This window comes from Protopterus annectens, chromosome 1.part1 (genome assembly GCF_019279795.1).
Source record: "Protopterus annectens isolate FY-2018-M chromosome 1.part1, PAN1.0, whole genome shotgun sequence".
NCBI lineage: Eukaryota > Metazoa > Chordata > Ceratodontiformes > Protopteridae > Protopterus > Protopterus annectens.
Genome location: NC_056726.1, coordinates 778,631,360 through 778,647,106, shown reverse-complemented (window position 1 = coordinate 778,647,106; position 15,747 = coordinate 778,631,360). Strand labels below are relative to the sequence as shown.

At 43.8% G+C, this 15,747-nt stretch overlaps 1 protein-coding gene across 1 annotated transcript in view; it reads right to left on the bottom strand.

Annotated features, from left to right (window-relative positions):
• Positions 1-11,009: 11,009 nt before the first annotated feature.
• LOC122815046 (ubiquitin-associated protein 2-like) overlaps positions 11,010-15,747 on the bottom strand; it is a 72,077-nt gene continuing 67,339 nt past the window's right edge. The window contains exon 4 of the mRNA XM_044087297.1: positions 11,010-12,089. Coding sequence (XP_043943232.1) covers positions 11,994-12,089 — 96 coding nt within the window. The 3' untranslated portion in view covers positions 11,010-11,993. The remainder of the gene's footprint in view (positions 12,090-15,747) is intronic.

Below are 15,747 nucleotides of genomic sequence, written 5' to 3'. Positions count from 1 at the left end.
ACAGGGTACTTAGCTTTATTGAAGACTTCGGATCTGAAATTCGACTTCAAAAATCTCAGGAGTCAGCCGACCGGCACTTGCGAACTGCTTCTGCTTCGGGCACCGCACGGCAAGAAAGACTGAAGAAAATGGCGTCGAATGCATTACATATACCCCTGGCGCACTGACGTCAGGGAAGAAGCGACAGCAACCGACGCCAGACCAAGACTTTGGAATTCCGGCCGACTGCGGGACTGCCTGACGGCAGGATAACCCAAGTGTGATGACTACAGCAGGGTAACACGATGAACATCTACACCACAGGGATCACTTCTGTGTCTCTGCTCGACAGTGGTACAGGAAACTAACTTTCTTGGGTGGCGTAAGCCAGGGAACCTTGTTGGCTAGGCTTACGTAAGCCCTTGGGCCGATAGCCTAGTACCTACCTATGAACCTCAGAGTCTGAGGCAGAGAAAGCTTCTGGGGACAATTCCCTAATCCTTTTAGGAGGTGGTGGCTAAGAGCCCTTTATAAGGGTCAACAGATCACTAGCCATTTTAACTATCTGAGCCCGAGGCATTTGAGGGGAGGCCGATGCCTGCTTAGGAGTAGATTTTCGGCAGGATGGCCTGCGAGAAAGCCGGAGGGACTCGAGAGGCCTAGCCACAGCAGGTCTAAACCAAAGTAGTCGGTCTGGATCTGGTCTCCAGGCGGAGAAAAGTGGCCTCAGAAGCTGGCACCTGCTTAGCGGCTCCGGATCCATCAGAGGCAGCGACTGGCAGAAGGTGAGAAGATGAAGTGGAAGCCTGCGGTATGGAGGACTCAGAAAAGGTCTCCGCAGACGCCTGCTGTTGAACATCTGCGGACTGCAGGGGCAAAGAAAGCGTCTTTCTGACTGCATCTGGGATGACAACCAACTTAAAAGGGATGTCACCGGCTAATTTGACCCTAAGCCTGTTGGGGTCCTTATCCTTGCGCTTCTTAGGAACATCTGTAGTCAGTAGACCAGAAGACACCATACTGATAAAACTTAGGCCAAACTCTGAAATGCTTCAATAAAATCCTAGCTCTATGGCGTATGGTACGCGGGTTGAAAGAAGCACAGAGAACACAATTAGGGACGTCGTGCTCAAGGCCCAAACAAGTAATACAATAGGAGTGAAAATCACAGTGCGGAATCTGTTTTCCACAGGCAAGACAATTATTAACTTTTTCTGACATTCATTAAAGCAAGAAAAGAGGGTCCTCAACGGGGTACTTATCTGAGGATGTGTTCAACTAAGCAGTCAGAATACAAAAAGAAGGTACTCGGCCGACCGGCACTCGCGCAAAATGCTTCTGCTTCGGGCTCCGCGGCAAGAAAGACTGAGGAAATGGTGTCGGCTGCCTTCTTTTGTACTTGACGTCCTGACATCAGGCCTAATCCGAGGGCAGCCGACGTCATATACCAAGGACTTTGATATTCTGGCCGATTGTGGGCTACCGTTAGCCGGATAACTCATTTTGTAAGGACTGCAACAGTGAAACACGATGAACATCACTTTCAGTGGAAAAGAATGTATAGTTCTTTGTCACTATTTTTGTAGCGCTATTCAGGTAGTAATTGTAGACGCATGCTTCTCATCATGCGTCACTGATAACTACTTGCTGGTGGCTGTTACTAATTCCACAAAACCAATTTGAGAACAGTATACACCTTGAGATCAAAAGGATGAAATAGTTCATTTGGTCCAGCAAATTCGTCAAGTTTTATAGCCAGCAGTGAAGAATTAGACTTAAGAGGCTTCACCTCTTTTGCTGAAAACAATTAAAACTACCATTACAAGTTACTTTTAACTATACAGCTTTTGAGTGCCTGGCAATTTAATCCTCCTAACATTCTTTCAGAGGTGATACCTTTTTATGCAATACTAGGGCATGAGAATGACTGCAGGAGGGGGAAGACTGTTTTTCTTGCATCTATTTCCAGTTTCTGAAGGGTTTTTTAAGAACCAACAAGTTTCAAAAATCTTACCATTTTGTACACCATCTTTTGTATGTATACTTTTCATGCTGTTTGCATGTAATAACCACCATCCTCAACTATAATAAATGTACCACATAAGCCACCATTATCAGCGAGTCCCTTAAATACATTAACACAAGCTAGCCATGCAGGTAATGGAAGAGTTCTTTTTTCTGCAATCCTCTGTCACTACAGAAAGCACCTTTACAACCATGCTAGGACAAGACAGATGAAACAGCAGTATCATAGTAAAGCTAATCCAAAATTACAAGACCTAACTTCTGGTACAAACCTCAAAGTTATGCCAAAAGCTGCCTATTCCATCTACAGACACCATCCAAGTGCTGTGACAGCAAAGAAAGTTACCATTCGGAATGTCATATAGTGGATATGCTTACTGAAGCTGAAGTCCAAATGGGAAGGAAGTATTTTGTTCTATTTAGCAAAGAAGAGGTGGAAACAGGGCCTTTCTACACTCCCCAGAGGAGGAATAGGATCTATTGCCTATGATGATTAGAAACCTGGCCTGATTCAGTAACACTGCTGAGATCACCAAACAATTCTAAGATATGGTCACCTGAAACCACAGGTGCTTAGTAAATGGATTTTAAGTTGGAGCAAACATGACTAACCAACTTCTGTGAGCAGTCCTTTGGGGGCAGATAGGACAGACATGGTTACACCTAAAGAAACCTGCTGCCTAGGTGACTCTGAAGGTGAATACTGCTGGTTGGGAAGAACAGTACCAGCTGACAGTTGTGCCCTCAACTTAAAAAAAAAGCTTCTTGGGGGGAAAAGGGTAGCAAGCGATCAAAGAAACCCTCCACAGCTATACAATGCCCATATCCTTTTTGCTAGCTTTCCATCTAGGTCATGTGAAGCCTATCATGAGTATCCCACTCAAAAATGGCATCCAGAATGACCTGCATCAACTTGTCTTTAAAGGAAGAGAGGATGAGCCATGCCACCCAGCACATTCTTGACACCACTGAGCAGGCCACTACATAACCATAGTTAAGACTACAGCAGGTTTTGTGAAAGCCCACTGAAGAAGTGGTCACAAATCTCTTTTTCCAGAGGCTTCCTAAACCTACAATCAGGGAACTCTACCAGCTTTCCTGAAGCTGATCCATAAGGGAACAGGACGACTGGAAATGGGACAAGAAAGACAGTTAAGGGACCAGAATTCCTAAGATGATGAAAAGAAAGAATTATTGCCCAGTTTGTACAAGGCTAAAGCCTCCTTATCAAGCAAAGTAGAAAACTGCAGGGATCTCATAGACCTGTGCAGGAAACATCTACGAATCTGTCCTAGGATACTTTATATGAATACATCAGGGACTTGCAGAAGACATCAGCCTTCTTATGAGCAGATTGAATAAAATCCAGATGCTTTCAAAACAAATAAATGACATCCTTCACACAATTTCAGACTTAAGATGTCTCCTTCTCCAAATATTGGTTCAGCATTTTTGAGGAAGATGACAAAGGAACTGTGCATATCAGTCCAGAGAGCACCTTATGACCCTGAATCCATAGGGGGTCATAGGAAAGAGGAGTATCAGAAGCATGAAATGCAGTATCCTCAGAATTTTCATGAAGTGTGTGCATGCGTGCGTACACATGTTCACAGGGCAGAACACTTCCCTGATCCTAGTCCCAGGAAACAGCAGCCTGCAGCTGCATTCACCGAACTACATGAAGTCATGACAACAGGCAGGTATTGGGTGTCAAGTGATGAGGCCACAGCACTGGGGGTGGCACCCGAATGTCAAATGTCTATGTGGGGCCATATGTGGGTTTCAACCCACATCCCCCAAGTATGTGTTCTAGTCCCAATAAAATATTCCACTAAATGCCAATACTTCATACGGTTCCCTAACTGTGCCAAACTGTGGAAGAAATACCTACAATTCTGACTGGTGAATATTCTCTAACCTAGGGGAGATGAGAAAATTGGACTCCTTCAGTCAGAGTTCTACGGGCAGCAGTATAATTGCTCAGTAGTAAAATCTCTGCCTCCCAGCTCAAGGGTATGGAGCTCAAGAATGACAATTGCTCAGTCAAGAAGACTGCACACTTATTCCTGTATCTGTGTTGATTTTCTACAGATATTCCAGTTTCCTCTTGAATCCCAGAAACGAGCTATTTCACTGGCTAAATGACTGCACTAAGCTGTCCTTACATATTTTCTTTCTGTTAGCTTTGCATTTAACTGAGCTGCCTCTGGAGAAGTTCAGTGGCCAAACCATGCAATATGATCAGTTGCAGTAATGTTGCAGAAACTTAAACATGGGAAAGAAGAGATGTGACACTTGTTGGACTCTGCCTTAAAGATGAATGCTGCAAGGACATCTCTCTTTCTCTCCATCAGCCAAGAACAAGCAAAAGCTTGACCCCCTCCTCAGGAGTGGCATATCAATAGTCAAAAGGATATAGCAGCAACAGTTATAAATTCCTTACCTTTTCCTATCGCTTTAACCATGGAACAAGAGGAATACCCTACTTATCATGCAGGCCGCCCCAAAAGTATACCATCCTGTATGAGACTATGTAAGCATTTATCAAACTTTGCATTCCTTCTTTTTTTTTGGTGGCTATGGTGAAGCACAGATGACCGCAGACCATTATATCACACATCTCTCCTAAAGGCACAAGATAAGGTCATGACCAGGGGTTTAATAACCACTGGAATAAATTAGCATGTTTTAGCATTTTAGTCACTGAATACAGGATCTTTCTGAATACACATGTACTGGCTGAGATCCAACCAAGTAAAAGGAAGAACAGAAATGGAGATAACAGGGTCTTGGTATTTCTTCCTAGTTCAGTGTCCTATGTCATGATATTCACCAGCAGGTCGTCAAGTTCATCTTACTGTGTCAGCTGAAGCTCTTTCAAAATGTGAGGAGCTAAAAACATAGGAGAAAATCCAAAATGTTGCATAAAATAGAGGCTTTTAAAATTAGACAAAGGGCATATTACTTTTGTAGAAAGGCAGTGAGGATCAGAGAATTGGCCACAAATCACAAAACAAATCCAGAAGCAGCATTCCATCCAGTAAATGACTTACAAGCTTAGAGCGATATCTTTCAATTAATAAAAGATCAGCGGGAGAAAATCTAATTTAAACGATGCACTGGTCCACATTAGCAGATCTAAAAATGAATCCGTAATGATGCACAGGCACTGGGGACTGACAGAATTTTCACAATATAGCTGTAGGAAAACACATAGGTTCCATGAATATAAGGCAAAGCAAAAAGTACAGTTTTGTACCTACCATAAATGTAGATGTTCCCAGAGTAAACACTGCTGCAGTCATTACACTTGGGCTATCCTGACATCAGGCGGTTCCCCAGTCGGCCTGAGTTCCAAAGTCTTGGTCCGGCGTCGGTTGCTGTTGCCTCCTCCCTGATGTCAGTGCAACAGGGGTATATAAGATGCAGCAGACGCCATTTTCTTCAGTTTTTCTTGCCCCAGATGTCAGGTGCCCCCAAATAGGTAGGCAATTCAAATTGCTAGTAAAATACAAATACTCCCCATGGGTAGTAAAGGGTAGATGACCTAAGTACGTACCAGAAAGCAAGAGGGGAAGGAGGGAGGGTAACCTGGACTGCAGCAGTGTTTACACTCTAACATCTACATTTATGATAGGTACAAAACTGTACTATGTTCATCGGGTTACACTACTGCAGTCATTACACTTGGGTGGAATCCCAAAGCTGAGGTAGGGAGGCTGGATCTATAAGGCATTAAGGGTGGCTAGAAGGCCCTGCAGCACAGCAGTGGCGAAGCCAGCTCTGGATTTGGAGTATAAAGGAAAATGGTAATGCTTGGTGAAGGTATGCACAGAACTCCATGTTGCGGCTTCCAAAATATCCTTGGTAGGTACTCCTCTGAAGTAAGCAGTTGAAGTGGCTGCTGCCCTGGTGGAGTGAGATCTAATGCTGCTAGGTACAGGTTTCCCATGGTGAGTACAGCAGAAATGTATACAATGTCCTATCCATTTTGAAACAGTCTGTTTTGAAATGGCTTTTCCCTGTGCTCCTGCAGCATATGCTACCAATAACTGCTCAGCTTTTCTGAAAGCTTTGGTTTTGTCCAAGTAGAAGCGTAACTGCCTGTGAATGTCCAAAGAATGTAGTAGTCTCTCCCCTTTGTTCTGTGGTTTTGGATAAAAAGTTGGCAAGTGAATAGTTTGGTTTAGAGCCACACTTGATACCACCTTTGGCATAAACGTAGGGTTAGTACTTAAAGACACCCTGTCCTGGTGGAAGATGAGGAAAGGTTCCACTGCCATTAGTGCCTGTAATTCTGAAACTCTTCATGCTGATGTTATTGCCAGTAGCAGAGCAGTTTTCCACGAGATGTATTTTAATTCTGCTTTGTTAGCTGGCTCAAAAGTAGGTAAAGTTAATTTTTCCAAAACAAAGTTGAGGTCCCAAGTTGGTGTAGGTGCTCTACGGGGTGGTCTTATGTTTTTAGCCCCTCTGAGGTACTGTTTGAGCAAAGGATTAGAAAAAATTGGTGGATCCGTGTTGTAATGAGCAGAAATGGCTGAGGCTTGGATCTTGATGGATGAGAAGGAGAGGCCCTTGTCCAGTATCTCAGTTAAGTATTGAAGTATCTGAGGAATGTTTGGGACAACAGGGTCAAGGCTGTGCTCTTGGTTCCAGGCACAAAATCTCTTCCATTTATCCGAGTAGGCTTTCCTGGTGCTAGGCCTTCTGGCCTCCAGAATGACATCCATAACAGCTTTGGAGAGAGGCATTGCTTGCTTGACTAAGGAATTTTCCATGCAGCCAGGTTTAAGGTCTTTAGCTGGCTGTGAAGTATCTGACTGCTGTGCTGTGTCAGCAACTGTGTGATTTGAGGCAAAATCCAGGGTGGTTCTTGTACTAAGTTCTTTAAGATTGGGTACCAGTGCTGGCGTGGCCAGTTTGGTGCAATCAGGATCATCTTTGGCTCTTCTTGCCTGGCTTTTATGAAAACCTTTGGAAGGAGAGGTAAAGGAGGGAGAGAGTATACTTGTGGGTTTTTCCAGCTGAATGAGAGGGCATCCACTTTCCATGCTTGTGGATGGTACCTCCTTGTGCAGAATTTCTGTAACTGGCAGTTCATTGGGGATGCAAACAGATCTATGTCCGGGCTCCACCATTTTTGTGTTATCATTCCGAATATTTGTGGGTTCAATTCCCATTCGTGGGGGTCCATGATGTTTCTGCTTAGGTCGTCTGCCAGTGTGTTTTTCTCTCCTGGCAGGAATTGTACTTGCAGATGAACTTGGTAGTCTACAGCTGTGTTCCACAAGGTCATGGCTTGTCTGCAGAGGGGGTAGGAGTGTGTGTCCCCTTGCTTATGTACCACATAACTGTGGTGTTGTTTGTCTTTAGTAGTAGTTGTCCTGGATGCAGCAGGTCCTTGAAAGCTATAATTGCATTTTGTACAGCTAGCATCTCTTTGATTGATGTGGAGATGTCTTTGCTCTGTGGGCCACACGCCCTGAATACATTTTCCTGCCATGTGTGCTCCCCAGGCGTAATCCGATGCATCTGTTGTCAGTGTTTGCCTGGCTGTGGGTTGAGTAAAAGGGTGTCCCTTGTTGAGGTGACAAGCTTGAGCCCACCATCGAAACTCCTGTTGAAGGCAAGGAATTAGTGGTATAACTGTTTCCAAACTTTGACAGTGTTGAGACCATACACTCTTTAGGTACCATTGTAGTTTCTTCATATGCAGTCTGGCATATGGAATTAGTAGTATGCAAGATGCCATGTAGCCCAAGGCCTGCAGAATTTTTCTTGCAGGGAGTTGGGTCTTTGTTGCCATCAAATGAAAGTATTGAGTCAGTTGTCCTTGCTTGTCTGGTGTGAGATAAGCCATCTGGGCCGTTGTGTTCAAGCTGGCACCCAGGAATATTATCTGTTGTGAGGGCACTAGTTTTGATTTCTTTTCGTTTACGGTGTACCCCAGGCAACTTAGTAAACTTTTTTACGTACGTCAGATGCTTTAGAAGAATGTCCTTGCTCTCTGCTTGAATCAGGCAGTCGTCTAGGTACGGATAAATTTGAATTCCTTTTTGCCTGCAAAATGCAATTACTGGTGCCAGGCACTTTGTGAAGAGTCTTGGCGCAGTAGATAAGCCAAAGGGCAGTGCAGAGAATTGATAGTGCATTGAACCAGCTAGAAATCTGAGGTATCTTCTGCAGTTTTGTCTGATAGGGACATGCAGGTATGCCTCCTTGAGGTCCAAAGTCACGAGCCAAGCTTTCTTGCCCAGCATGGGAAGAAGCTGCTATAGTGTCAACAATTTGAATTTCGGAACATCCAGGTAAGTGTTTAGAGAAGAAAGGTCCAGAATGGGTCTCCAGACTTTATCCTTTCTGGGAACCAGAAAGAGTCTTGAGTAAAATCCTTGTCCTTGCTCCTGTGGTGGTACCTTTTGAATAGCTCTCATGTCCATGAGTGCTGTAATTTGCTTTTGAGCCTCTGCCCATGGATTTGGTGGCAGATTTGGCATTCCTTTTAACCTTGGCAGAGTGTGAAAGTGGAACCTGTAACCTTGAGATGCAATGTTGAGAACCCATTTGTCTTTGGTGATGCAATGCCAATTGTGATAGAAAAGTGCCAGTTTTCCTCCTAAGGCTGCTGCCAAGACAGAGACGTTTGGCAGCTGTAGTGGGAAGTCATTGAGGCTGCTTTTTATAAGGTTGAGGCTTGTCTTCCCCTCCTTTCTGGCCTGGTGTACCCCATTGTCGAGGCCTGTAAGGGCCTTGTGCCTGACATCTACCTCTTGGACGTCTATATCTGCCCCTTTGAGGTCTGTCTGTGACTGGAAAGGACCAATTCTTTGTTGGCCAATTTCTGCTAAAACGAGGAGGCTGAACCTGTAAGAAATCTTTTACCGTTTGCATAGCTTTTGCCTTATCCTCCATCTTCTTTAATACCTCCTCTGCCTTAACTCCAAACAACACATCCCGCTGCAAAGATGCATCCAATAATTTGGCCTTAACATGATCTGGTAACTTATGTTCTTTTAACCAAGCGTGCCTTGTAATGACAGAGCCTGTAACTGCTGCTCTACAGGAGGCCTCTAAGGAATCAAACCCACATTGCAAAGTATGTTTTCCCACTTGTTCAGCTGCATGCAATAAATCCTGCATTTCTTTAAAATTAGGAGGATCTGAATCTGGAAGCATCTTTTGTTTCAACTGAGACATCAAAAATTGCTGATATTTTAGCATGTGAAACTGGCAGTTCAAGGCTCTCATTGCTAGAGTTGCAGACGTATATACTTTCTTTCCCCATCTGTCTAATGCTCTGGAATCTCTGTCAGAGGGAACTGGGTTTTTTGCTGATGAGGCCTTAATCCCTTTGGGTCCCTGAGAAATAGTTTCAGGGTCAGCAACAGGGCTTTTGTACAGAAATTTGTGAGAGTCAGGGACTCTGTAGTATCTATCCGGTTTAACTGGGGTTGGGGGTAAGGAGTCAGGGTTTAAGCTGGATTCAGTGTACACGTCATCCACAATATCCTACACTGGCAGAACAGCAAGGGGGTCTGTGTTGAGGCAAGAAAAGGAAGTCTCTGAGCCTTTTCTTGGATTCTGAGTAATCCTGGCCTTCCCAATGGAAATACTCCCTCATGGTATGTAAGGTCCCCCCCAAAGGAGTAGTCCTCAGGCGGACAGGCTGATGGAATTGAATCCTCAGGATCAGAATCCTCATAAGGGGTAAAGAATATCCTAGGTCTGGGGATGAATCTGAGGAAATGGACAGCTGGTCGGAAGATTCATAGTCTGCATCCTGTCTGGGCCTTTTATCAGGAGGGGGATGGGATCCCCTGATCAGGGTGATTAGGTCTTCGGCCATTTTTTTGCATTTGTTTCTTAGGCATGGAAGCCTGTCCTGGAGAATGCTGTGTCTGTTTCTTTGTTTTTAAGGGGGGCTTAGACTTAGCAGAGGGTTTAATGGTTAACTGGGTAGGTCTGAAAACACCCTCTGAAGCTGGGGATTGCTCAGCTACTTCGGTTCCCTCTGAAGAGTTAGTTTCGGTAAGCTGAAAACCTAGAGCGTCCAAAGGCCCAGCCAGCTCCACGTGGGAGTCGGAGGCAGTCTGTGGTTCTGTGGAAGCGGTCGTCAGGGGCTGCGTAGGCACCTCACTGAAAACTGGAGAACCGGTGACCAGCCTAGAACAGGCCCCGTCAGTTTTGGGCCTCGTATGCCTGTCCTTGTGCTTTTTATGTATTCCGGTCGTCGGAAGTTCCGACGGCATGCTGTAATTGAATTTTCTGCCAAAATAACATTGGGCAAAATCAAACCGACGTTTAATAGTGTGCTTGTTAAACCTAGTGCAAAACCGACAACCAGTGACGTCGTGGTCTGGGCCTAGGCATGGAATACAATAGGAGTGGAAATCCTTATGAGGTATTTGCTTCCCACAAGAAATACAGTTATTAACTTTTACTGACATCGGTCTGAGGCAAGAAAAAGTTTCCCCAACAGGGTACTTAGCTTTGTAGAAGACCTCCGTTCTGGATTCGGAAAGAAAATCTCACGAGTAGGCCGACTGGCACTCGCGAACTGCTTCTGCTTCAGGCACTGCGCGGCAAGAAAGACTGAAGAAAATGGCGTCGGCTGCATCTTGTATACCCGTCACACTGATGTCAGGGAGGAGGTGACAGCAACAGACACCGGACCAAGACTTTGGAACTCAGGCCGACTGGGGAACCGCCTGATGGTAGGATAACCCAAGTGTAATGACTGCAGCAGTGTAACACGATGAACATCTATGCAGCAGCAATTTCATTCTACATTCTATATGCAGTAATGAACATATTTGGCCATGGTATTGCTCATTTTACCAACATGATGCATTTAAAAATGCTGGAGGACTTCATTTTGATAGATGTCTAGGCTACTGAACAAAATTAACAGTCTTTAAAATCAAATCTTACCCTCTGGTAGTTCCCTATACAAAACCACTAAAATGCGAGTAAACTTCAACAAAGCATACACAAACTATACATAACCTCTCAGAACTTTATTAGGTGGCATAAGGGTTAAAAAGAAATTAAATTTCTAAAACATGTACCATACTCACTGCAGGGCATTAGGAATAGAGCATATTTTCCTCAAACACAGTCTATTCAAGTTTATAAAGGGCAGAGGTGAAGATCATTGCTCTAGTTGAGTCTGATAGTATTGGAAAAGAATCTGTCTTCTGTTTGAAGGGAGAGGGAGGTTAAGAATTAATGCCAATTATTTCATTTACATAACTTCTACAACATGTTGAGGTTCTGCATTTAAGAAATAAATATTTCTTCAAAATATCAATACTTTCTGTAATGGCTCTGAAATTAAAACAAAATGCTAAAAATAAGACGGTGACTGCTTATGAACACACAAATCAGTTTTCAGTGTCCATCACATTTTTCTTAAATTTGTTAAATAAAAATATATATATATATATGGACTCTATGATGATATAAAACTCAAGTTCTGATGTGAATGAAAAAGGGTAAAAGCGTTTACAAGACAACCCAATTTCTTTTTCCCCGTTTTGCTGGATCTTTCACAGTCTTAACTAGGAAAAACAAAACAAAAAAAAACAGATCAAAATGAAACAGAAATCTGCATTAAATAAAGAAGACCCCAACTTCTAACTGCACAGATAAAAAGTTCATAGAGCTTGAAGAAAACTATACACTGCTGCAGAGGAAGTTTGGGTTGGTAGGTTATTTTTTTTTCCTACAAAGGAAAAAAGGCTGCAAAAATGCAGAAACCACATAGAGGCTCTACTATTACATGTACAAATACATACATAAATATATTACATATAACAGCAAATCAAAGAAGCGGGCAATAGTCATCACATCTGAGGACGTGTTTGAAGGTCTCTGTCTCCCCCCAGCAGAGACATTTGGCTGTGCCCATTTGCTTTTTCATCATCTGTTAATAAAGGTGGGTCCTAAAAACTGGACACCTGCATTCAGTTCTTTTCATCTAAACTTTAATTTGCCCAGTATGGAGAGTTTCCATAGTTGGTTTTGTTAGCCTGAGTCTTCTGCTGCATACTGTTTTGCTGGCTGCGCTGACCAGATCCACCCTAAAAAAAACAAAAAAAACAGGAAAAATGTTATCAGAGAAATAAAAAGCTATTAAGCATGCATTCACAGTACTAGTCCACATCTGAAGTTCCCTCAGTCCCTAACTGCAATGTGTGCCATGTATTATTTTAGGAAATAATTACACACCACAGCCAGTTCTATAAGACAAGCTCAGTTAGGTCTTTTTTTTTTTTTTTAACAGGAATGAAAAACAGACAACATAATGACAAAGAAAGCTACAACACTGCATAAAGTACAGTTGTGTACACTTACCATAAATGTAGATGTTAGAGTGTATTCACTGTTGCAGTCATTATATTTGGGTTATTTGCTTGCAGGGAGCCCTCAGTCGGCCTGAATAACAAAGTCTTGGGTCCTGCGTCGGTTGCTATCCCTTCTTCCATGAAGTCAGGTCGTCAGGGGTATAAAACATGCAGCCCATGCCATTACATCAGTTTTTCTTGCTCCAGATGTCAGTTGCCCCCCTAATGGGAAGCAATTAAACATAAAAGTACAAAGATATACCTCCAACAAAAAAGCAAATACACCAAAAAGGCTTTTAAGCATAGTAAAGGAAAGTAGAGGTATAGCCAAAAGAAGTTAGGGGGCTGGAGTGCAACAGAGAATACACTTGAACATCTACATTTATGGTAAGTGTACACAACTGTACTATGTTTTTGTGTTTCATTGTTGCAGTCATTGTATTTGGGTAGATTCCGAAAGCTATGGTTGGGAGGAGAAATTTAGAAAGCATTAGGGCCAGCTATAAAGCCCTGTAAGACTGCAATGGCAAAGCCAACTTTAGATTTCGAGAAAATTGGACAATGACAATGCTTGAACTCCAGGTATCAGCTTCTAGAATGTCCCTGGTATGTCTCTGAGAAGGGCTGTAGAGGCAAGATGTAGCCCTGGTGGAGTGAGGTCTGATCCCCTGGGAGATAGGTTTTCCATGGTGCTTATAGCAGAAATGAATGCAATGACTTTATCCATTTACAAATGGTTTGCTTTGAAACAGCCATCCCCTCTGCCCCACCAGCAGTTGTTCAGATTTCCTTTGCGGTTTAGTCCTTTCCAAGTAGAATCTAAGTTGTCTGTGCACATCTACGGAATGCAGTATCCGTTCCCCTTTATTCTGTGGATTGGGAAAGAAGGCTGGTAAATGAATGGACTGATTAAGAGCCACACTGGATACCAGCTTGGGCATGTAGGATGGATTGGTACTGAGGGCCACCCTGTCCGCATGAAAGATGATGAAAGGCCCCACTGCCATAAGGGCCTGTAATTCAGATAACCTTCTAGCTGAAGTGATTGCTAAAAGGAAAGCTGTTTTCCAAGAAAGAAATTTTAAGTCTGCAGTAGCAGCTGGCTCGAAAGGAGGTAGAGTGAGTTTCTCCAAGACAAAGTTAAGGTGCCAGGCTGGGGGTGGAGCTCTCCTGGGTGGTCTCAAATTTTTGGCCCCTCTGAGGAACTGCTTGAGCAGTGGATGAGAGAAGAGGGGAGGCTCTGTATTATAATGAGCTGAAATGGCTGAGGCGTGGATTTTAATGGAGGAAAAAGACAGGCCTTTGTGAAGCATCTCAGTTAAGTATTGTAAAATCTAAGGTAAATTGGGCGCTGCTGTGCTCATCCCTTGAGATTGGTTCCAGGCACAGAATCTTTTCCATTTTTCAGCATAAGATTTTCTAGTACTTGGCCTCCTTGCCTCTAAAATTGATATCTATCCACAGGTTTGCTGAGGGATGGAAAAGGAGAGATTAAGTAATTAGCCAGGCTGCAAGGTTGGTTCAGTGTTAGAAGCTGAGGGTGCAGAATCTGGCTCTCCTGCTGAGACAACAGGGAAGGAGTCTGAGGCAGGTGCCATGGAGATAACCATGACACACTGCGCATGAGGGGGTACCAGTGTTGGCGTGGCCAGTCTGGAGCAATCAAAACCATCCTTGGTTTGTCCTGTTTGATTTTTAGTAGTACTTTGGAGAGCAGAGGGGGGGGGGGGAGGATGTGTACCCCCTTGCTTGTTTATGTAGCACATAACAGTGGTGTTGTCCATCTTTACCATTAGCTGTCCTGGAAGAATGTGGTCCTTGAAGGCTGTCAGGGCATTCTGTACAGCTAACATTTCTTTTTGATTGATATGCAGGTGCATCTGACTTGGGTTCCATTTGCCCTGAATGTACTTCCCTGCCAGGTGAGCCCCCCATGCATAGTCTGATGCGTCTGTTAGGGTTTGGGCGGCAGGGGGTGATGTGACAGGTAGTCCCTTGTTTTGGTGGCAGGCCTCTGCCCACCAAAGGAACTCTAGGCGTAGGCAAGATATGATAGGAATCATTGTTTCTAGGTCCTAAGAATGATGACACCACATGCTTTTTAGATACCACTGTAGTTTCCTCATATGGGGTCTTGCATATGGAATTAGAAGAATGCAGGAGGCCATGAACCCCAAGGCTTGCAGTATTTGTCTTGCAGATAGCAGGGTTTTTGTGGCCACTTGTTTGAAGTAGGTTGTCAAATTAATTTGTTTCTCTGGCATGAGGCAAGCCATCAGGGAAATTGTATTCAAGCTTGCTCCCAGGAATATAATTTGTTGACAGGGTACCAGGTGTGGTTTCGTTTCATTTATGGTGTACCCCAGACAAGTTAGAACCCTCTGTACAAAGGCCAGATGATTCAAAAGTATGTCTGCTTTTTGCCTGAATTAGACAATCGTCCAGGTATGGGTATATTTGAATATTTCTTTGCCTGCAAAATGCAATAACTGGAGCTAGGCACTTTGTGAATACCCTGGGAGTAGTAGATAAGCCAAAGGGCAGTGCAGAGAACTGATAGTTTGTGTAGCCTGCTTTGAAGTGTAGGCATCTTCTGCAAGATTCCCTGAGTGGGATGTGCAGGTATGCTTTTTTAAATCTAGTGTTGCCAACCAGGCATCTTTACCTAGCATAGGAAATAATTGGTGAAGAGTCAGCATCTTGAATTCTGGAATCTCCAAAAAGGTGTTTAGAGTAGACAGGTCCAGGACAGGATGCCATGAACTGTCCTATCTGGGTACCAGGAAAAGTCCCGAGTAGAAACCTTGTCCCTTTTCCTCTTCTGGTACCAGATGAATAGACCCATGCTTAAGAGAGAAAGTACTTGTTTTTGGGCCTCTGTCCACTGATTTGGGGGTAGATCCAGCCACCCGCTTGGTGTTGGCAATGTGTGGAAGTGAAATCTGTACCCCTGGGACACTATTTAAAACCCATTTGTCCTGGGTAATGAGTTCCCAATTCTTTGCATGAAGAGCAATCTTTCCCCCCCAAAGGGGCAGTCAGTTGATAAGTGCTTGGAAATTTTAAAAGGAAGTCACTGAGACAGTTTACCATAGGGGGCAGTCTTATTATTCCCAGATTTGGAAGTGGAGGCCGCCCACTGCTTAGTCCTGTGTCCCCTGGGACTGAAACCTGGGGATTTTGCTGTGTCTAGGTTTGGCTTCAGAAGATCTGGAAAGGGCTGGAAAAGACCAATTCTTAGAGGGCCAGTGCCTAACTAAATCTAGGAGGCTGAACTTGTAAAAAATATTTAACAGTTTGCATATATTTAGCTTTATCTTCCATCTTTTTAAGAACTTCCTCAGCCTTGTTGCCAAACATGCAGTCCTGATTTAAGGGAGCATCCAACAATTTA